The sequence below is a fragment of the Nelumbo lutea genome, chromosome 1, assembly GCF_056320005.1.
Source record: "Nelumbo lutea isolate HS-2025 chromosome 1, American lotus-T2T, whole genome shotgun sequence".
NCBI lineage: Eukaryota > Viridiplantae > Streptophyta > Magnoliopsida > Proteales > Nelumbonaceae > Nelumbo > Nelumbo lutea.
The window spans coordinates 208,934,027-208,957,187 of NC_142684.1; the positions used below are offsets into that span (position 1 = coordinate 208,934,027).

Here is a 23,161-nt window from a genome sequence, read left to right on the forward strand (position 1 = left end):
TGGGGTTTCAGGTCTATGGGTCGGGCTGACATGGCACGATTGAGGGGTTATATATATATATATTAATAAAATAAATATAAAATATATTATATAAATTATAATTATATAATAATATATAGTATATAATATATTAATAAAATAAATAGTTGTTTTTAATTTATTATATTATTTTATTTTATTATTATATATATAAACAATTGTATACATCAAAATTCATATAAAATAAAAATTTTAAGATTTTTTCAATTTTTGAAATAAATAGTTTTGGTCTAATCCATGGCACGATACAGCACAGGCCCGCATGGGCTCGGGCTGTGGGTCGTGCTGGCCTGACCCCCCAAAATATCCAAGGGGAGGGAAGCACGGCCTGGGACAGCCCGCACTTTGTGCGGGTCGTGTCGTGCCAGCCCAACACGACCCGTTTTACAACTTTACCATAAATCCACCAATAAGAAAAGAACACACTAGAAGCTTTAGGTTAATGAGCTTTCAACCGTTAGATGAAGGAATCCATTTGAAGCGCACACAAAAGGACAAAATCACTTTAACATATCCTCCCTTCCATTTCCCCCCTCTCCTCCATGAATAACCCTAACTAAGAGAAGCATTCCACTGACGATCTCACTGCACATCGGCGTCCATGAACATGGAATCCACCGGTGGTGACAAGAACTCCAGTGGTAAGCATACTTGTCTTATTCCTCTTCTTCGAATCCGATGGAGTAGTCTTTCTATCTAGTCTAAGCAAAAACTTCTTTGAAGCTTTTGAAGTTTCTACCTGCTCCATTTTTAAATGGATCTTCTTTTAACTACAAACTCCCACGGCCCATCCATGCAATGATTTGAACACAATACTCATGTGACCAAGTTTGGATGCTAAATCCTGACTCCTTCTAGAGTGGTAAGTAATTGTTTACACTATAAGTTGGATTTGAGGTTCAGTTTTCAGAATCTCCCAACGAGTATATCCAGTCCCGCAACTAGGGATGACAACTTCCTTCGTAAAATCGGGGCCCTGCCCTGAATGGGGCAGGTTTTCCCTGACCCTAAACAAGGATGGGACGGGGATGAGAAAATAATTTTTCCCTGAATCGAGTATGGGGTGGGGATGGGTTTTGTATATAATTCCCCGAATCCGCTCTAAATCCAAAGGTAAATTAGTAAAATATCTCTAGGTTTAACATTGATATTTAAAATATATCTAAGTTTTCCCTAAATTTTTAAGATCCTAGGATCCCATAATTTTATTTTTGAATTACTCCTAAAGTATTATAATTCAATTCTAAAGTACCCCCAAATTCATATATCTTATGTATAAATTATCCATAAAATAAATAATTTTTAAGTAATTGCCTTGGAGCGGGGAAAATTCGGGGATTTCCCATCCCCTATGGGGAATGGATGCCCCACCCTAAACCCGACCCGCCAAGCCAACGGAGACAGGGCGGGTACAAGGCAAGGTATCGTGACTTCGGGACAGGGACGGGGAGGGGGTGCCCCGCCCCAGTGCCATTCCTACCAGCAAATATTTTCCTTTCCAAAAAGAAAAATTAATCACCCATAACCACTGAAATATTACACAGATTTATTCAGAAATTCATGACCACTTGTAGAGGTCTCATAAGTTGTCCTCTTCCACTGCTCGGTTTTACATGTTTCTTGCTTCAGCAGAACAGATTGGCTTGCTTTTTTGATAACTGATCAGCTTTCTTTCTGTCTTTCTCGTTCAATGTACTCTTTTGGTGTGTATGCTAAATGAATTTCACCTTATCAAATTTAAATAATAATAATCAGATTCGAAGAAGAAGAAGAAGACAAGTATGCTTATGGCTGGATTTTTGCCATTGCTGGTGGAATGGGAGGGAGAGTGTTTGGATTCATGGATGCTTGTGTGCAGTGAGATCGTCAGTGGGATGCTTCTCTAGGTTAGGGCTTGGAGGAGAGGAGGAAATGGGAGGGTGAGTGTTGGAATAAAACGGGATGCTTCGATCTGTTAAGTGATTTATTTTAGTCTTTTTGTGTCTGATTCAATTTATTCCTTCAACTAACGACCGTTACCATTAATAACTCTTGAAGTGCGGACGTGCTCCCGTGGATCCATAGGTTCACAAGATGTGAACTCCACTTATTCCACGTTTTACTTGTTCAAAGGGATGGTTAAGTCACCTTAGGCCATGTTTGAGAGTGCTTAAAAATAAGTACTTATTTGGGCTGGGAGCACACCACTAAACACTTATTGGTGGTTGAGAAATATGACCAAAATAATTGCTTATTTTAAAAAAAATGGCTTATTTTTTAAGCCCAAATTTCCAGCATTTTATTCAATTTTTTTTCTTTTAAAATTATCCCTAGTTGAATTTTAAAATACCACTTATAAAGTTATTCTTAGTTGAATTTTATAAAAGTACTTTTATATCCGTAAGTGTTTTTATAAAAGTACTTTTGTAAAAGTACTTCTGTAAAAATGATTTTATAAAAGTACTTTCGTAAAAGTGCTTTCATAAAAGTATTTTCCTAAAATTTGAAAGAAAATGAAGGACAAAACAGTCACAAATGATTATTTAAGTGCTTATTAAAGAAAAAAGACTACCAAACGCCTAATATGATATAAGTGCTTATTGGAAAAGTTGAGTGCCAAATGCAAATAAGTGTTTATTCACACCGACCTCACAATCACATTCCACCCTTAATTGGAAACATCTTTCCATAAATAATAAATACAAGTATGGGAGATGTTCCCGATGTACGGCCAGAACATGCTGGTTGGACCCTGGGTGAGATGTGTGAAGACCTTGGTGCTTTAACAGTTAAAACTTAAAAGACATATGCTTGCCTTGCCTTTGTGCAGAACTGCAAATTACTACTAGAATACTCAACCCCTTGGTCACAAAGTGACTAAAGAAAACAGAGAAATCAATGAGAAGAAAGATCTTTGTGTTGAGAAGGGTGGTTCCCTTGAAGAGAAAGGAAAAGCGAAGGAGATGACGGAACCAAGGATTGAACGCCAAGAGTGGAGATCGACTGGTGCTGTCAGCAAATTTGGGATCATTAGCTCACCAAGTAAATTAGATGAGAGCCTAGTTGTTGAGGTCTCTTCCTCCCCAACTTCAATTAATATTTCTTTCTCTAACAAAAATATTATGCAAGAAATGAAGTTAGCAATTGAGGATGCTCTACAAGAAGTGTTTGGCACGCCAATGAATGCAAAGAATGCTAAAGTTAACGTTCATGATGACCTAGAAATCATGGGAGATAGGGTCGTTGAAAGCCATCAAGAGAGACCAAGGTCTATTGACGGAGACATTATTAACAAAAACTCAATTAATTTAATACGAGCTGATGCCACGGTTCTAAGGAGGTTCCATAGCAACCTTTCTACAAAAGTAACAGAAGCTATTTAAAGAGGTGTTTGCTACGAAAGTAACAAAAGTAACAGTTTGCTGGTGCCAGAGGAATTACAACAATTGTTTGTGGCAGACACCCCTATCTCTTATGAACCTAGCCAACTGGTGGTTGAACCAACTTTTGTGGAGGTGAAATCAAAATGAGTTAGAAAGCCAGTTAAGGCTATGGATGAGTGGCCTCAATCTTCGCCTTGTTTTTAGCCATGATTACATCTCTCTTTGGAGTTTTGGAAAGTCTAATTTTCAAATCCAATTGGTGGACTCTTGGAATCAATGCGTTACCATTAAAATTATAGACAATAGATCCAATGGGTTTGATGAGGGGTGTAAAATTGTTGACTTGGGTTCCAAGTTGCGAAGAAATTGAAGACATTGTCTTCTCTATGAAATTAGAAAGTGCGCCTGGTCCAGATGGGTTTGATGGTATATTTTTCACTAAATGTTGGGAAATTGTTTGCAATGACGTGTGTAATGCAATTAGGGAAATTTTTTACACCAAGTCTCTCCCAAAGTACTATACATCTACATTCATTGTTCTTGTCCCAAAGAAAGAAGCACTTAGAACTTTTGCAGATTTTTGGCCATTAAGCTTATGTAATTTCTGTTATAAAATTTATGCAAAAATCCTATCTCAGAGATTGACTATTATTCTCCCGAAAACAATATCTTTGGAACAAGGTGCTTTTGTCAAGGGGAGAAGTACGTTTGTTTTCAAAGCCCTTCAAAGTTTTGGGTTTAATAGTATTTGGATTGATTTAATTTGGCTCTACATTTGTAATTGTTGGTTTTCAATAATCATAAACGGCTCTCCGATTGGTTATTTTCATTCTATTAGGAGCCTTAGACAAGGAGGCCCCTTGTCCCATAGACCCCTGGCCTCTTTATTATTGTTGAAGAAGTTCTTAGTAGAGGGTTAACAATGATATTTCCAAATGGGCATGTCCCCTACTATGCTTTGCCTAGAGGTTGCAATGTGGTATCACATAGTTTGTTTGATGATGACAGTATTATTTTCTTAAGGTGCAATAAAAGAGGTTTACAGAATTTAATGCAGTTCACTCATGTTTATCAAAAGGCCTTAGGATAGCTGGTGAACAAGGAGAAATCATGTTTTATTGCGAACCCTAGGATAAGAGCTACTTCTGTTAGTATAATTAAACAAGTCACGGGTTATACTCAAAAACATCTCCCTTTCATCTACTTGGGAGCTCCAATTGGTAAAAGGAACCCAAGATCTAGAGACTTTGATGAGCTTGTGGGAAAAAAAAAAATAAAAAAAGAAATTGAAGGTGAAGGGAAGGGAGATCCATCATATGGATGGGCGAACCATGCAGGAAGGTTGGGCGAAATTTCAAAAATTTATTTCTCCATTTCAGGAATCTTATTCTCAGTTTTAAAAAAACTGCATTTTTCAAATATCGTTTTTGAAACAAACTGGACCAGATCTGAACCAAAGATTAGGAAGAGAAGTACCTGATACAGAATTCACGAAAATGCTCCTCCCAATGTAAGTGTTCACGCCCAAAGAAAGTGCCAAATCCGTCCTCCACTGGATTGTGGGAAGAGGGGAAATATCATTTTGGCATGATAATTGGTTGGGTCCAGACCCCTTAATAAATAATATGGAGGTGGTGGAGATTGAAGATTTTATTTACTCCCAAACAGGTTCTTAATTGTGATGGGTCATGGAGCTTTAATACAAGTCAGAATATCCCTCCTTGTATCATGAATCAAATTAAGGAATCTAAATGATTCATTGAAGATGAGGATAATCGGCTAATTTGGAACCGTAACTTGAATGGTCACTTCCTTCTTAATTCAGCATGGGAGCTAGTTAGAAGACGTTATCCTATAATTGATTGAGAAAGTTTTGTTTGGAAAAAAGGCATGCCTAGTAGAATCTCTATGTTTATGTGGAGTTTTATGCACGGTGCTCTTCCAACTGATGACTTAGTCATGAAGCGTGGGGGATATTTGGTTTCAAAATGTTGTTGTGGTAGCCATAGATCTGAATCCTTTCATCACTTGTTTGCAGGCAGGGTTATTGCTCAAAAAGTTTGGAATTTCTTCTCTTGTTTATTTGATATACACATTAATCCCTCACAACATATTGGTGATCGGGTGAGAGCATGGTGGCATCAGTGCAAATCTGACTCTCAAGTTGACAATTTAATAGCTTTCACCCCATGTCTCATTCTTTGGATTATTTGGAAGGAGAGAGTTTTTGAAGGAAAAGCTTCAAAATCTAATGAGCTGAATTTAAGAGTGAAGAAGTGGTTGATTGATATTAATGCCACCCAAAAACCCCCTCTCAATGCTAGCTATAATAACCTTGTGCTCCAAACTCTTAATATTACAACCAAGGATGTTAGGTGAAGGAATAATAGATGGGTAGCATAGAAATTTCCAATCCATTATTGGTATAAATTAAATGTAGATGGTGCTAGTCGGGGGAACCCAGGTGACAGTGGTGGGGGTGGAATTGTTAGGGATGCCTTGGGAGGTTTTTGCTTTGCTTTCTACAATTTCTATGGCTATGCTTCCTCCATTCAAGCTGAGTTCTTGGCTCTTCTCGATGGATTAGACTTTTGTTCCAACTTGGAATCACTGAATTAGAGATTGAGAGTGACAATGAGGTGTTAATTGGCATCATTAATGGGACAACATCTCACCCATAGTCGATCGCCTACACTTATATAAAGATCAAACGAACTCTTAGTAATATGAGGTATTGGTCACTCATTGAGAGAAGGAAATAGGTGTATTGGTTAACTTGCAAATGTAGGTGTGAATTTGAAGAGCAATGCAACTTTTAGGGGGCATTCGTTTTTTTTGGATTTTGAGAGGGGGAAAGTTGGTCAATGGGAATCAAAATCTTATTGACCAAAAATCCCATTGTCTTTTTTCGAATTTATGTGGGGACTAAGGTTTATTTTCCTGGGTATCACTTATCCAGGGAAAGTTTATTTTCCAGGTAAGTGATAGCAATCTCCTAGGTGGGTAAATAAGTTTATCACCTTAAATGGGGGGAAAGTTGCCAACATTTGAAAGTGACAAAAATGCCCCTTATAATAATGGACTTTTATTGATAAAATAGTCATTGCCTTATTTATATGGAAAATAAAAAAACATAGGTAAATGCACTTATCCGATTAAACCTGTCATGGAAAACAATTACCTGGGTAAGTGCATTTATCCAAATAAGTAACTTACCAAAACACGAACGGAGCCTTAATTCCGTTCTTCATACCCCGACAAAGTTAGAAGGCTTTTGCATGAGGATAGTGTTAATCTTCCTATTCTGAGAATTGGATAAATTCGATTGTATTTTTTTTTTTTTTTTTCTTTGTTGGGGTGGGTTTTGGAAGGGTGATAATGAGTGCTTTTTGTATTGGGCATGGGGCAAGGCGGGCTATATCCTCCCCTGGATATTCTTATTTTCCATTGGATAATGGTTAATAAAATTTGAGGTGGCCTCCCTTCCACCTAGAGTAAATTTGGGATAAAGAGAGAGAAAGAACCAAAAGGGACGATGACTGAAAATAACAGATTCTGCATTTGATGGGCAAAAAGGTGATGGACCGCCGCTTGTGCGGTATGAGGTCATAAGAGTGAACATGTCAATATTAATTCCAGTAGAAATCAAGGTTTCATGTGAAAGCCCCAACCCTCATGAATGAGAACCATTTAATTTGAAAATAGAAAGTTCATATATACCAAGGTCGTTCAGCCAGCTGCCTGGATAATTTTCTAATATCAAACCATGTTTTTATTAAGAAATTATATTGATTAGCTATGGTTTCCACACATTAATCAAGACTTCATAATCTCCCTTCCAACCGCATCAAAAGAAAGCAAAAAGAATTAATACAGAGCATATCATTATCACTTCTCTTTGTTCTGGTCAGCACATAACAACAAATTAATGGACCTATATACCTATATATAATTAAGCTTATTAATTGACTGGTATGAATGTAATTGGCCATGATATATGATCAGTCTACTTGTACTCCAGAGTCGTATACTTCTCCGGCCTTCCAGTCCTGGGGAATGCTATTAGTAGGCACCAACCATGTCTCATCTCCGGTGTCACTGTCTGTTAATAACATCCTTATCGACAAGGGTCCGCTCGGCGGCATGACACTGCCCCAGACTGCTCCATGGCTCCGGTTCAGAAGCTTGCATACAAAGTTTTTAGTCTGCATATATTGAATGCCGAAAAACAAAAAAAAGAAATCCAGGATCAGTCGTCCCTCCATTAGAAATCTCGATCCACACATTCAAATATTGTTTGGACTAATTAACTATGGTAGCTCCATTCTTGGCTGGATTCCCTTCAAAATAGATCAGAGCACAATGAATGAAGATGGATGAGCCTGAGAAGAACCCATCTCATTATACTGTATAAGCATACAAGTTACTGAGTCAACTCGGCTTTAAATTAATGGGAAATACCTCACATAGCTGCACAGCAGTGACATCTTTCTTGCCTTGTTGATACCATAAAACGAAGGCCAAATAGTTGGGGTAGTTGCTGCTCTCGTCAATCTTGAATTGGATGTTTTTGCTTGGATAACTGCATGAAACACTGCAAAGGAGAACCTCCACATCTCAGTGAATATCGATTTCTTCTCTAGCTACTATAGCTCCAGCTTTTGTTGCTCATAATTAATTAGTTAAGAATTAATATGGAATGGTGAGACTGCAGGTCTGTAGATATATTCTGTACCGTCGGTATTCGATGTCAACCACACCAAGGGCTAATAGAGATGCAGCTGCATCTGTAGTCTGAGCCATCTTGCTGAAGGCACGCCTGCTCAGTATGAAGTCAGTTCGATCACTTGAGCCATGGTCTGTGATGACTACAGTCACTCCATTTTCTGAGCAATATCGACTGTTGGTGCATCTCACCTGATTATGAAGCAAAATAAGGTCATCAGTTTCCATGTCTAATAATGGATTCTATTGCGGAAAAACCCAAGAAAACAGATTCGAATGGCACCTAAATTGGACCATTTGTCTTTCACAAGACTAAGACTCTACATGCAAGAAAGAAAACCCCAAAAAATATGTAACTCTTTGCATTCGGTTCGAACCTATAAGATGAATATGGATCGGGTCTAGCAGTCCAAGCCCTATGACTCCACCACAAACCACTATGAAAATTTACCTTCAGATTTTCTCAAATTAATTCGGATTCATGAAACGGATTGTCACAAAATATATGTAAGAACAATTATTACCTGGTAGCAGGCACCACACCCCACACCATCCCTGTATAGGTCAGATGCAGCTGATACATCACCACCATTGATTGTTGCTCCGAATGAACCAAACCCACATGCCCCATCTGCAGCTTAAACAAGTTAGATATATGGAAATTTTACGTACGTATACTTTAATTTTGTGCTATACTTTTTGTTCAAACTTTGTTTCACCTTCTGTTCCCTTTTCATGAGAGTTTGGGTAATAAGCTGCTCGTGATTGAGTGAAGCAGTCGCTACATGTTGCAGCATCTGCCGTGGTTTGGCTGAGAAGGAAAGAGACAAGGAGAAAAAGAAGAGAATGAAAACAGCAGACAGCCATTAATGTAGGGTTAAGTAGCTGCAGATCAAACTGAATCTAAGGATACAAAGGTGGCAACCAAGCAAAGAGGAAAAGGTGGTAACGTTGATGAGAAATGCAAGACTAGCTAGAACCTAGAAGTATTTATAGTGAGTTCAAGAGCAGACATTACTTTTCATGGACAGAAGGAATGTTATATGTCGTCCTTCAAAGAAAGTCTCCTCAGCATCCATATTAGACTTGGATTTTAGGTAGTGTGTGGACTTTTTGCTTTTTTGCTTTCTTACCTTACTAAGTTGCATATTCTATTGTATCTTTTCTTCCTATGTTGAATACATGGACAATTAAATTTGAAGAATCATTTACATTTACAGACTAGGCTCTAAGTGCAGAAATACAAAATGGCAGCTCTCACAGCCAAGCCTTGTATTAAAAAAGAACAAAAATGAGATTATCTTTTGAAGTTAATTCTAACATGAATCAGCTTTTGCAGTAATTTAATTATATGAACAAAATTACTGGGCAGAGGTGAAAAGACTGTCAAGGTCAAGCCTTTTGCTCATCTGAACTCCCTTCAGTCGTCTGGACCATCGTGACGTCGACATTGCGTTTTTGACCCCCAACTAAAATTAATGAAAACGAGAAGCATGAGAGGAAAATTTTGGAAAATTTGACACTCTGAAGGGCAAATACCCAATGGTTTTGCTTGAGATGAAAGTTTGGCGGTTGTGCACCAGAGAATTCATGTCACTTTCTATGACATCTGCAGGAATTCCCATTTGTGATGATATTAATCACATCAGGATTTGAAATCTTAAGCATGGAAAGCGGGATTAAACGATTTTTGCAACCCATTTGGGTAGGAATGGCAGCGGGTCAGGTTAAGGGCGGAGATCATATTCCCTGATCCCAATATCTTAGGAGATAAAAATGATTTTTCATCCCCAATCCCTGATGGAGGTGGGTTTTTCATCATGCACCCAAATCCTTAAAAATTTTAAATTAAAATTATTTTAAAAATAGATTTATTTAAAAAAAATTAAATATACAAATTAATATTTTAAATATATTTTAATATAAATAATATCAATAATATTATGCCTATATATATAATCGGGATTAGGGTGGGGTGGGGAATTCAGTCCCCATCCCCAATCAGGTATCACTATCAATCCCCACACCCACTCCTTTTCCCACTAAGGCTATCTCCATCCCCAACCCCATTGGATAGGGAAAGCCAGATATGCGGGGAAATTTCCATCCCTACATTTGGGGAAGGAATATTACCAAACCATTATATTATGGACCATAAATTTTATTTCAATTTTGGCTAGCCTTTTTTTATTACTTAAGAAGCGGTTAATCTTGAATCACCAATATGGTTTGTTTTATGAATTTTTGGTTGACGGACTGGAGTATAAAGTGTTGGGTCTGGGCTGGGAAGATTCGAACAAATGACGAAGTGGTCGATGGGCTGGCATCATATTCCATGACATTACCATCAGGCATCAGCCATGACATGGATACATTAATTTAGGGGTTTGGACAAATGTTTATCCTGTAGTGTCAGTGTCACCTAAGTAGAAGTCTGATACATTTTTCTTCACCAGGAGTCTGGATACATGGTGCAACTTGGGCGGCTAGGGTTGAGCATTTGCTCAAATTTGAATGGACCCAGGTCCTATACAGTGTAAATTCTTTAAATTGCTTACCCAACCTGCACCCCAAATTCTTGGTAGTATATATACAAAAATCGGTTCCGGTGTTCATAAGACCGTGTTCATTGCATGGGGAATATCTCCCTATGAAGAAAAAACATATAAGTATACAAATACGGAGATATTCCCAATGCATCACTTTAAAAGTTTTACCATTATACCAAGCAATTACCCCTTTTATTAGTAGGTAAACAGTAGTTTACAAAATGGGTAGTAATGGAGAAATTATACTCCTAGCTACTAAGTAGAAGGAGGAATTGTATCCTATCAAATGCATTTTTAGTTAAAATTTAGGGTTTTAAGGTTAAGGATTCATAAATTTAGGGGTTTAGGATTTGAAATTAAAGATTTTCATATAAAAATCAAGTAGGTGCTCCCTATATATCATGAAAAATATATTAATACGTTTGCACCAATGACGACCTTTGTTGGAGTTGTTTTTGCATTCGGTATGATTTACATCGATCCAAACAAATTGGATTTTGGATTAGGATGTGGTGTTAAAATATCATTTCTAGGCTGCAAAACTTGTACAAAACACAAATCTACGAGGGGCACATATTTTCTAGAGTGCTTAACGAATCCTGCACTTCCATCGAATTGGGCCAAATTCAAATTGGCTATTTAAGTGGAAGTCCCTCTGAGGTGGAATCAATGAGTTGGTGAGTTCTTTCCTCACATTGATGGTGTCTACTTTGCTTTATAGAGGCAAAGTGCAACCTTTTAACTCCTTTTCAATCGTGGGATGTCATTTCCTATATAAGTTTATCAACAAATAAAATGTCAATGTCAAGAAAAAAAAAATGTGATAAGGTGTACCCTAGTGTGATAAGTTTGAGGGGTACCCTACCCTCCCTCCTCCACAAGGGTACCCTAATCTACGTTAGTAGATAATTAAGCTGTCCCAGCTGTAATCTTATTTTGATCTAATAAGATTCCAACTGAATGGCCTGGCAATAACTGCTAAATAATTAACTGCAAATGACAACAAAATGAGATATATTCCTTGTATGGACAAAAAATCATAAGTACAGACAAGGTTGTAAAGTAAAACCAAGTTTAGTGTACTTGGTTGAAATCATGATGTGAGCACATGAAAAGGGAAACAAACATTGTAAGTAGTACATTTTAAGAAATTCATATATGTTTTTTAGTTTAGTATCTGAAATTTCAAACGTATCATTGCAGTACTTAAATTTTAAAAAAGTGTTAAGTTGGTCCCTGTCTAGACATTGCCTTCCTTGAGACTGAACGGGTTGAGGTGTTTGAGATTCTAGACTAATGAAGCCATTGTCTTCTATATTTAGATCTGAAACACATTCTTGTCTAGTTATTTTTTAGCTTTCGATTATTATTTTCATCTATCATATTTCATGTTTTTCTCTCTTTTCTTTGAAGATAACCAGTTCAGTCTCAAGGTAGAAGATAATGAACAGTGTCTTCTTTTGAAGAGTAGTTTTGACATTTTCAATAAATAACTGACGATCGATTATTGGCAGGGACCAACTTGACACTTTTTGAAAGTTTAGGTACTACAATGACGCATTTGAAAGTTCAGATACTAACTTGACACTACCCCAAAGTTCAGGGTACTAAAGTGAAATTTTCCCCATTGGACCAGTCTCCCCACTTGCTAGTAAATGAGTTAGAACATGGGTTAAGAATTCATTAGCAATCGGCCGCCTGCTAGAAAGACATGATATGGGAAGGGCTTTGACCAATGAACACATTACATTCCAATCTTGCACCCAAAATAACCTTACCCACACCTTCCCACATGACACCACAATTGAACTTTGGGAGCATCTCCCCATCGGGAATATCTCATGGACTGCCAATGACCCCCCTTCCAAGTGAAATTTGACAAATACCACCTGATTGGTTACCACTTTCATGATACCGATTGATTGGTTACAAATGTTTAGATCTGAAACACATTCTTGTCTAGTTATTTTTTAGTTTTCGATTATTATTTTCATCTATCATATTTCATGTTTTTCTCTCTTTTCTTTGAAGACCCCCCTTCCAAGTGAAATTTGACAAATACCACCTGATTGGTTACCACTTTCATGATACCGATTGATTGGTTACAAATATTTTCAGTATCATAGTTGAACCTAGATTCTCGACTTCATAATAACAAATTAATTGAAAAAATAAGGGACAACGGAAAATTTTGGAAGCAGTGCTATTAAGAGAAAGGATTATATTTGAAAAGTTATTTAATGTTTGAGGTAGAAAAAAGGGAAAGATTTTTGGCTGTTATACTACAAATTATGGTCTTGATGCTTAAGAAAGTTAGGTTGCCTTTGGTTTCTTTTTTATTTTATTGATATGCGGGCTCATGCAATGCATGGGAAATTTTGAAAGATTTAACAATTTTATTTATTATTAATTAATATTAAATTAATAATCAAAATTTGTTGTTAATTAACTAAAAGTACTTAAAGTTATTGTTAATATCTAAAATTTTAATAATTGTATTTTCATTTAATGTTGATTTAAAGAAAATTATTATTGTTAATTTAATATGAATAAATATTTTTTAATAAATTTAGTTTTATTAATAATTTTAATAATTATTATTATTTTTAAATAAAAATTTGATTAACTTTAAATAAATAAAAATAATTATAAAAGCTAACATTTTTATTAATTTCACTAACAATTAACAATTATATAGGAATGACAATGGGATGGGTTCAGGGCGGGGCACCCAATCCCTATCCTTGCCCCATAGTCAAGACACTCTACCCCATCCCTAGTGTCAAATGGGTTCAGGGCAAGGCAACCACTCCTCAATGCCAGGCAAGTTCAAGGGCAAGCCACCCCACTCCTCATCAAGGATGGGGAATCCTTGAATTTTCCCGGTCCGTCCTCAATATTGGACAGGTTCAAGTAGATGTATAAATTAGGTTGTGCTGGGCCAAGCCGTATTGACATGGCACGTCCCGCATTAGAAAATGATTTTCTTTTATATGTATCTGCATGAGCGAACCTTGTCACAATTCTTATTTTGTATCTCGATATCAACCATCCCTGAGTAAGACCGATATCACCAAAGTTCCCTTCTTCGTTGGAGGTTGGAGGGGTACTTTTAGTTTAATTAGCCATTGGGGAGAGAGAGAGAGAGAGAGAGAGAGAGAGAGGTATAATGAAGCCCATTTCACGATTTGGGCCAAATTGCCAAACTGCAGCTCAGCAAAAAGTTTCTTTGTTTGGTGAAGCCCATGTGGTAAGGTATGATGAAGCTCATTTTGGGCACGGTGGTGCAGAAATCACCCATCTGTCTAATTAAGTCATTAAAGCTCAGTTTTGGAACGAATACAAATACAAATACGTAGAGTGTAAAATATTGCATTTTATATTATTTTATATGTATTTATATTTATACTTTTTTCCAAATTGAGCCTAATAACTTTGATTTTTCAAAAGAAAAAATGAAAAACAATTAATGAACCGATAAGAGCTTACAACTTAGAACTAAGCTCATTTGGGCTTAGATTCGCCCAATAGAATATGAAATGGTTCATATACGCAGAATATCCCAAAATCACCAACATTGCATTTAGGAGAAAATCTACGGTGTCAGAAAGAAATGATACCAGAAACCAGAAGAACAATCAAAACCCACCCATCAATTTTGATAAAAACCACCTGATTGACTATCACATTTATGATACCAGTTGATTGATCACAAAATTTTTGGATACTATGTTTTTCCCATGAACCCTTTTAATTGAATGACTTAACCTAAATTACATATAACTTATCCTTATCATTGTCATTAAGTCCAATGGGCCTGTAGAAGAATGCTTGAACTCAGGATTAGGGATGTCAGGGGAACAGGTTATATGGTAAACCCACGTTAACCCAACCATATTGGCATAGGGTTTGGTCAGCCTTAATTGAATTTGGGTCAGGCTTAAGTAATTGAGTGGAGGCTGCCTATGTCAAAGCTGGCCCATTGGCATATATTATTGAAACATTTGTAAAAATAGCCTGGATTGATTATAAATGTCTTATTTTTAGTGTGGGTTGGATTTAGGCATGCAACTTAAACGGGTTCAGATCGGGATTTTTTTAAAATTTGAATGATGTCAGTTGAAGTCTGAGCCCGAAATAGTGTAAAATGTTAATTTGGGCCAATTCGAATTGTACCCCTAGTTGAATGGGATTTGGATTTCCATTTTCTTTTGGATTGAACCCGATTCATGCCAAACCCGACCAGTTGCTATAACTTAGTCAGGTTTAGAGTAGGATGGGCTTAAGAGTCCGTTAGGCAGATCTAAGCTAAGATATTAACACCTACCTACAGATTGGTCTAGCCCAATCCACTTGACTCGCATACCTAACTTCTGTATCTGCACTTTGCTTTGGCAGCAATAAAGCGTGAAGCAGTCGACTGTCAAATAAGCAAGTCCGAGCATGTCTTTCTGCTCAGGTCTTGGGCTGGTCTGAAAACATTTACATAATCTGATCAGTCTTCCTTTTGATTAGGGATATTAATGACAAAAGTTTAAAATGTCACTGGACAAAAATATAATAAAAATTATAAAAAATATTATATATATATATATATATATAATAAAATAATGAGTGTCAGAGATGAATCGATTCGAACAACCCAAACCGACCCAATCACAAATCAAAATAAAATTATTTATGAAACATTTATTAAAAAATAAAATTATTTATGATACTAAAACCATTATAATTGATTTTATCAGTTGGGATCCGTCAGTAGACCCAACCCATTTTTCGGCCCTACTTCTGGTGCATGAATCCAAGAAAAGTCCCCCAACCACGTCCGTGGTTTATTTTCTTGTCACCTAGCCGATGCTTAACCTAAGGCTACTACACCATCAACAAGACACCATAAAGACGGAAACACCGCACTTTGGCAACTCTCTGTTCAGTCAAAATGGGTTACAGAGCCACCGGCACTCTGCATTTTCTGCCAAATTGGATTATTTCAATAGGTGGGTGTGGTCTATTCACACATACCTTCTTATTGTAGGAAGCAATGTACTTGTCACAAACGACAAATCATATTTAGCCATATTGGGTCACCCAATTGTAAATTGGATTGGAAAGAACAAATAATGCAGACCCATTTATTGAGGTAATAGGGTCCGTTTGTCAAGATAGGATAGAGTCACCATAATGAATATACAATTGTGCTTTGCCTAGTCATTTGTAGGAAAAAATTCTGAATGGGCTGAAGCTTTTTCTTTGGTTTCTATCCCCTCTGGAAGACTGCCTTTAGGAGAGAGAGAGAGAGAGAGAGGGGTGAACATTTGGCTCTTGGTATAAGAATAAGTCATGGAATAAGGGATGCTTAGAAGAATGTTAATATAGGGGGCGTTCTTTTTTTTTAGATTTTGAGAGGAAGAAAGTTGGCCAATGGAATTTTGGTTTCCATTAATCAAGAATTTCATGTTCTTTTTTCAGATTTTTGTGAGGACCAGTGAAAGTTTATTTTCCTGGTACCCATCTCCTAGGTGGGTAAATAACTTTTCCACATAGGAGGAAAGTTGCCAACACTTGAATGAGACAAAAATGCCATTTTTAATAATAGATTTTTATGGCTAAAATGATGATTACCTTATTTACATGAGAAATAAAATAACATGGGTAAATGTATTTACCTGGATAAGTATTTCCTAAGAAAAAGTTACCCAGGTAACTTGCATTTACCCGGGTTACCCGGATAAGTAACTTAGTAAAAAGCGAACAGGGCCTTAATTAAAATGCCAAATAAAGAATTAGCTATATTTATGGGTATAGTTGATGCGGTGGATGCCATTGGGTCTTTAGTGGGCTATAATTGGATCCGCCCGATTCCAATCGGATTTTATCCCTTACATATTGATGGAACTTGGATCGGATTCTGATGTTATATATCATTAATAAATCAAATTAAAAATGAAGAGTATATTACAATTTATTAATTAAATGAAAAATATGGCTTAGCTATTATATATTTTTCACGAAATAAATAAAAAATTATTTCGATGAAATTTCAATTTCCATATAGACATGAAAATTTGAAAATACATACTAATATTAACGGGCTCGGATTTTAATCGATCCGAAGATCCTATTATAAATGGATTTGATTTTCAAATTCTAAATCCAATATAATTGAATCAAATTTCAAAGTGGGACTCGATAATCAGGTTGAATTGACAGCCCTATTAACAAGCTGCTCATTGTTTCTTCACTGAGTTAGTGGGCATAATAAAATATGAAATCCATTTGCAACTTTATTAGTTCTTAGCCTTTAGCCTTGCATACAAGGTCATTATCTCAATTTATCAGCTAATTTATAGTTCAAACAATTCAATTAGGCTGCATTTGGAAACGATGTAAATAAGTGTGAATGCAAACATGTAGAGTGTAAAATGGTTCATATAAATTATAAAATTAGGTTAATTTTGCACTGACAAATTTATCTTCTTATTAAACAAACTTTTAGCTGTAGTGGATGCAAATATGAATTCCAATAAAATATATGCTTTTTTTTATCAAAAGCCCACTTTAATGCAAATTTACTTATTTTTTATTGATATACCTTTACATCTTATTATCAATGTAAATGTGCATTGGTCTATCATTTGTCAATACATAAATGTAATGTTGCCAAGCACATGCAAAAGTGAACCGAGTGAAAATTTACCCTGAACAGGGATTTACACTCAATTTGCATCATTTTCAAACGCAGCCTTAATCGTTATATTACTCAATCCAGTCATTGGTCGTAAGCTCAGTATTGTAAGTATAGAAGTACACATAAATAAGAAATGTGACAGTCTCTTCTTTTTCTCTCAATAGTTCGAGGTTGATAAATGGCATTTTTTTAAAGTTTAGGGTCAAGATTGACCTTTTCCCAAAGTTCAAGGAAAATCCAATCCCAAGATAAGCAACAATATTTAGAATTTAAGGGTATGTATCAATGGTTCATTCAGTGGATTATATTAGACAATGTAGAAGCAATTAACTAGTAGCCCCAGTAAATCCCCATCACCATCCCCAATTCTGTCCTTGCCAAAGGGACAAGGTTATCTTTATTCCCACGGGAATCCTTATTCCTCGTAATTTATTTTATGATGTCAATCACTTTGTTTTTATTTTAAGAAATTAAAAATAAAATAGTTATAATTCGAAATCCTATTAAAAAAGCATAAATATATTCAATCATATTTTAAAATATTAATATAAATACATACATATATACATATATATAAATTCGGATCTTCACAGGACAGGGTTTAGAGCCATGTGGAGCGGAAAGTGCTCTACTTATCTCTGCCAGCATGGATGAAAATTTCCCCATCTCTGCCCCATTCTGAGTGGATCTTCGTCGGAATTTGGGAAATGAAAAAAATTACCATCTCTATATGCAGCGAAAAGAAAAAGGGAAGGAAAATCTAGTTTTGCAACTCTGACACACCAACGCTGTAGTTACTCTGGCCCAATGGGCCGCCACACATACGCTTATTTAAACACGGTAATAGAATGGGTTGAATAGCCCATTAACACTTAGCCCAGACTTAAACGGATGAGCCAGTCTCAGCTTTTGCCCTTCTAATTGGGGATGGTCTGAGATGACCTCATCAGCGTCTGTGTTTTTTTTTTTTTTTTTTGCACCTAGCCAAACAATACCCCTAGCCCTAACCAATCAACACCATCAACGAGTGGTGGGATAAGATGGGATAAGATAGGAGCACCACCAATTTGATAAACCCTTGTTCAACCAAATTGGGTTGCATCACAGACCACCTGTACCCTAGTGAGGTAAAAAGTAGAGACACCCTAATTGAGGTGGAAAGCAATGTGAATGCAATATCGGTTCGTTCAAGTAGATTGGAAAAAGCAATTCAAATGTATAATTTGAAATGCTAAAAGGGTACTTTTGTCAATATTAGAATCAGCATTCTCAGAATCAATAATGGAGTAGCAATTGTGCATTGGTTTAGTCACTTTGTAGGTAGGATAATGAATGGCTGAAACTGAGTGGTGATCCCATCTCATGTACTCTCCTAGGCATAGCCAAGTAAGAAAACCAATGTGCCTGAGAAATATTGAGGTCAGCCAAGTTGGTTTGCAAGCTCCAATTATAAAAAGAGCCTACATCTCTTAGGCTTAGTTTGGAAGGAATACAAATGCAAATATGTAAAGTGTAAAATCTTATGTTTTGTATTATTTTATTTGTAATTGTACCATATATATTTGCATTTGTATTATTTTCAAGCTGAGCCTTAAAAACAAAAATCGTATAAACACTCCAAGAGCACATCCAATCGCACATAGCGAATATCTTCCCGTAAATTTAATATACAAGTATGAGAAATATTCTTGATTCACAGCTGCTTGTCATTCTTTCAGAGTATTTGCATGATTGTTGCCCATAAATTTAACATACAAGTATATGAGTTATTCCCGATATATGACTACTTGTCATACTCTCAGGGTATTTTCACAGTTTTTGCTTTTAAGAAATTCGGCCTCTTACGAGAACCCTATTTATCAGGTTAAAGGGCTTTTTTTTTTTTTATATATATATATCAGCGTGCAATTGTGCATTGCCAAGTCATTCAGCTGAAAGGCTGAACGGAGTCTGGATCTGCTCCTCAAACCAATTCCATCTGCACATCAGAAACATCTTCCCTACTTTTATTATTCATGGGAATTGGAAAATATTCCCAGTAAACGATGGGATGCAGCTGTGAGGTCTGAGTGTGGAGTGCTCTGAGGAGCAGATTCCAATTTGGCCGAATGCCCTTTGCACGATTCTTTTCTTAAGGATGTGTTTGGAATCGATGTATACCAATAACATTTTACACCAAACCGTAAAGAAGTGATCATTGCACTTTTGAAAAGCGTGATGTGATCGATATAAAATTTTGCATCGATATTTACATCAATAATCGATGTAAAATATTACGTTTAATGAAGTTTTATATTGATTTATAATATAAAACTCCACTCCTTTGAAAGGCTGACAAAATCAAAGCAACGTAAACTTTTACATCATTTTTTATTTACATCGATAACAAACGCAACCTAAACAAGAGAAGTATGTATTGACGTAAACCAGCAAAGCTACAGTTATGGCGTTATTGGAATGTCTCCTAGTGCTAGACGCCAAAAATTAGGTAAGTTCCTTTTTTAAGGGAGAGAAGTTTATTCCTTTCAATGAGTTAGTGGGCGTGGTATCAGATAATTGATTTCATGTACTAAAAAGATTACAAAAAAAAGTCGATGGATTTCAGATTCCATTCTATTATCCTGTTGATCAATTGCTGAGTATCAAATAGAATATGAAATCCATTTACATCTTATCATTTGCTTTGCATATATGAAGAATGGCTTATCGAGCCAAAATGCCAAACCATGCCAGAGCATATTATTCGATTGGCCATACAAAAATGGGACAAAGAATCTGCTTCTTTTCTCGGGATTCTGCCCTACTATCAGGACCAAATGATGCAGCAAATTCTCAAATCCAAACACAGGTATAGGGTAAACGTAAATAACCATCCCCAGAATCTTGGTAAGCATGGATGAATCAAAACTGGATTAAACAAATGGGTTCATCAGACTTAACAACATAGAATCAAATATCTATAGTAACACTGGACGTGCCAATTGACTGCCCAAACGGGTCCCAGGGGGGGGGGGGGGGGCTCACATGAAAAAGTGATTTATACCATTTGATTGGTGGCAGGCAATAAGTGGATTCCAATCTAAAGTGGTGAAGTACACAATCATGTGAGGGTCCCTTAATCGAGTCAGATGCAATATCTTATTGTACTTGAGAGTTGAGATCAACCATAGAGTCCATGATTGAACAGAGTAAGCTGTTCCGGTCCAACCGTACGTAGGACCAAACTGGCCACTGAATAGACCCATGTCCAATTGAATTTGGAGACGTGTTTGTAGTGCATGGAAAAGGCTAGTAAGAAATTGAGTACCTTAATTACCTAACCCCACGGTCCCCACCACTGCCAAACTAAGATATGTTTCTCAGTTGGTAAGGCGATGCACTTGTTTAGTAGTGTCGTCCGCACATTAGAAAGAAGATAAAAAATAAGAAAAAAAAAAGAAAGAAAAAGGAGCTTTTGAGTTGTGATCGATAACCCTAGCTTTTGTCTTTCTGCTGTAGGGGGCTGTTTGGTTACTGTTGTAACTGTATTATCATGACAAGACATTAAAAGTTGTCACCAAGTACCAACGTGGCAACAGTAATCTCCCCTTCTTGTTTCACTCACGCATTTTGATAGTTTGTTTGGGTTGCTGCCATCACCAATTGGAAAGGAATGAGGTGATTGGGGTAATGACACTTAGGCCCCTTTTGGTTCGTGGGAACAGGGTTCTGGAATGGGAATCGGAGTGGGTTATTCCGATTTCAACTGTTTGGTTGAATGGAATCAGAATTCCATTTTCATTTCTGCTGAAATTATATTATTCTATTTGAGGGAATGGTCAATCTTTGTCTCTCTCTTAAGAATCAAATTCCATTCCTATTAATTTTAATTCTCATTCTCATTCCTGTCTAAATCAAATAGACTCTGGGAATTGAGCATTACGATTTCGACTGTAAATCAAACAAACCCTTAATCCCCACAAAAATCCCCTGATATCAGATTCCAATACTTAATTCCATTAACAGGGACAAACAGAAAAATTAATTTCTAAAAAGTGTCTTTTTTTCTTTTGAATTTGTGAAAAAAAAAATATAACATAACAAAAATGGACACTTTGAAGAGGAAGAAGAAAAAGAAAATAAGTATAATTACAGAGCTTGTGTAAGAGAAAGAGCAAAGTGATAGGACAAATTAAATAAAGGGTAATTTGGGAATTTAAAAATGTTTAATAAGCACATGACAATCACATGAGAATCTTTTGGAGTTAACGAGAAGAATGTTAATAAAGGGGGCAAAGTGTTCAAATCTAAAAGTTCACGGGGCCTTTATCACAAATAAAACTTCCAAAGTCTATCAGAATTAAGTATCACAATCCCAAATATAAGATGGTAATATGTAGTTTACCCTTTTCTCAAGTTGCCACATACTAACATATTGAATATCATCACGTGCCACATGACATCAACCCATATTGCTCTAACGCCGCATCACTAGTTGAAAGTTGTGTCAAGTTAATGACTTGATGGGTTTTGGCTTCAATACCAATTTTCTCAACCCAAAACCCGAATTTTAAAACATATTTTTTTAGTATCTTTAATTTTCAAATTGTGTGTAATAGGTACTTACCGTTAGTTGACGGTTATTCAATACTGCGTTACAACATCAGGTATGCATTTAATAATTTCAAAATCATAAAATTACCCTTTATGATATTTTTCTAACTATTTTACCCATTTCATCCAAGTGTTAAAAGAAGAAAAGGGGAAGAAGGGTTATAAAAAGAACAGGTGATCATTTGGTTACAGTTGATTGTTGAACAAGGGAGATTGAATAAGGGTGCAAGAGCTTCAAAAGTTGATTGGTGTTTGGTTTTATAATACTTTTGCCCCTTTCCTTCTTCTATCAGTCAAATGAAATGGATAAAAATGATCAAAAAATATCAGAAAGGTAATTTTTCCATTTTGAAAGTATTTAATGCACACCTGGTGTCACGTAGCAGTGTTGACTAACGATCAATTAACGGTAGGGACCTATTATGCATAATTTGAAAGTTTGGTGTACTGCAGAGACACGTATTGAAGTTTGGGGACTGATTTGACACAAGCCCCAAAGTTTAGGGTATTATTCAGGAATTTTCCCTATATATAATTATAAATCTACCTGGCAATTGGGTTGGGTGGTTCGAGTTCAAGTGGGGTGCACTTTTGGTTGATTCGGGTTGGATTGTCAAATTCTAGACTCTTAAATGTTTGGGTTAAGATTGACCCATGGGTCCATTTGGGTCATCCCAAAAAATAATTGTAATTAGGGGTGTCCACAAGCCAAGTTGCTCATGAGCTGTTTAAGCTCAGCTCAACTCAATCTAAACTGAGCTTCGAGCCTAATATATGGGCTTATTTAGTAATCGAGGTGAACTCAAACTTAATAAAACTCGGTTCATGAAACTCGAAAGCCTAATCTAATATATATGTACATAGGATGTCACCTCGGATTGGCACCTCAACCCCAACCCAACTGATAAACAAATTGGGCTCATATATAAAACAAGAAATATATATATTATCTCTTCAATTTGGAGGGTTTTTCAACACGCCTCTCAAGGTTGACAATGGCATCCATACATGATAGACACTATATCTACAAATGCAATAAGAAAAGCGCTTTATCACCACAATTAACATAATAATGTTACTGTCAACATATCCTTTTCTTATAAGAAAAAAAAAAAAGAGGCCTTTATTTTATCTTTGGTGCCAATAAAACATGTAATATTTATTTTTCTGAAACTATTTCTTTCTCTGGGGTCACTCTCAAGAAG

At 36.3% G+C, this 23,161-nt stretch overlaps 1 protein-coding gene across 1 annotated transcript; it reads right to left on the bottom strand.

Moving 5' to 3' along the window:
* Nucleotides 1-7,143: 7,143 nt before the first annotated feature.
* LOC148880701 (expansin-like B1) lies at nt 7,144-9,096 on the bottom strand. Its single transcript, XM_088962676.1, has 5 exons — nt 8,846-9,096; nt 8,651-8,757; nt 8,137-8,318; nt 7,863-7,995; nt 7,144-7,606 (listed from the first exon to the last, which is right to left on the bottom strand). Exons 1-5 carry the CDS (start codon nt 8,991-8,993, stop codon nt 7,403-7,405), a joined length of 774 nt encoding a protein of 257 aa, XP_088818802.1. The 5' UTR covers nt 8,994-9,096; the 3' UTR covers nt 7,144-7,402.
* Nucleotides 9,097-23,161: the final 14,065 nt, after the last annotated feature.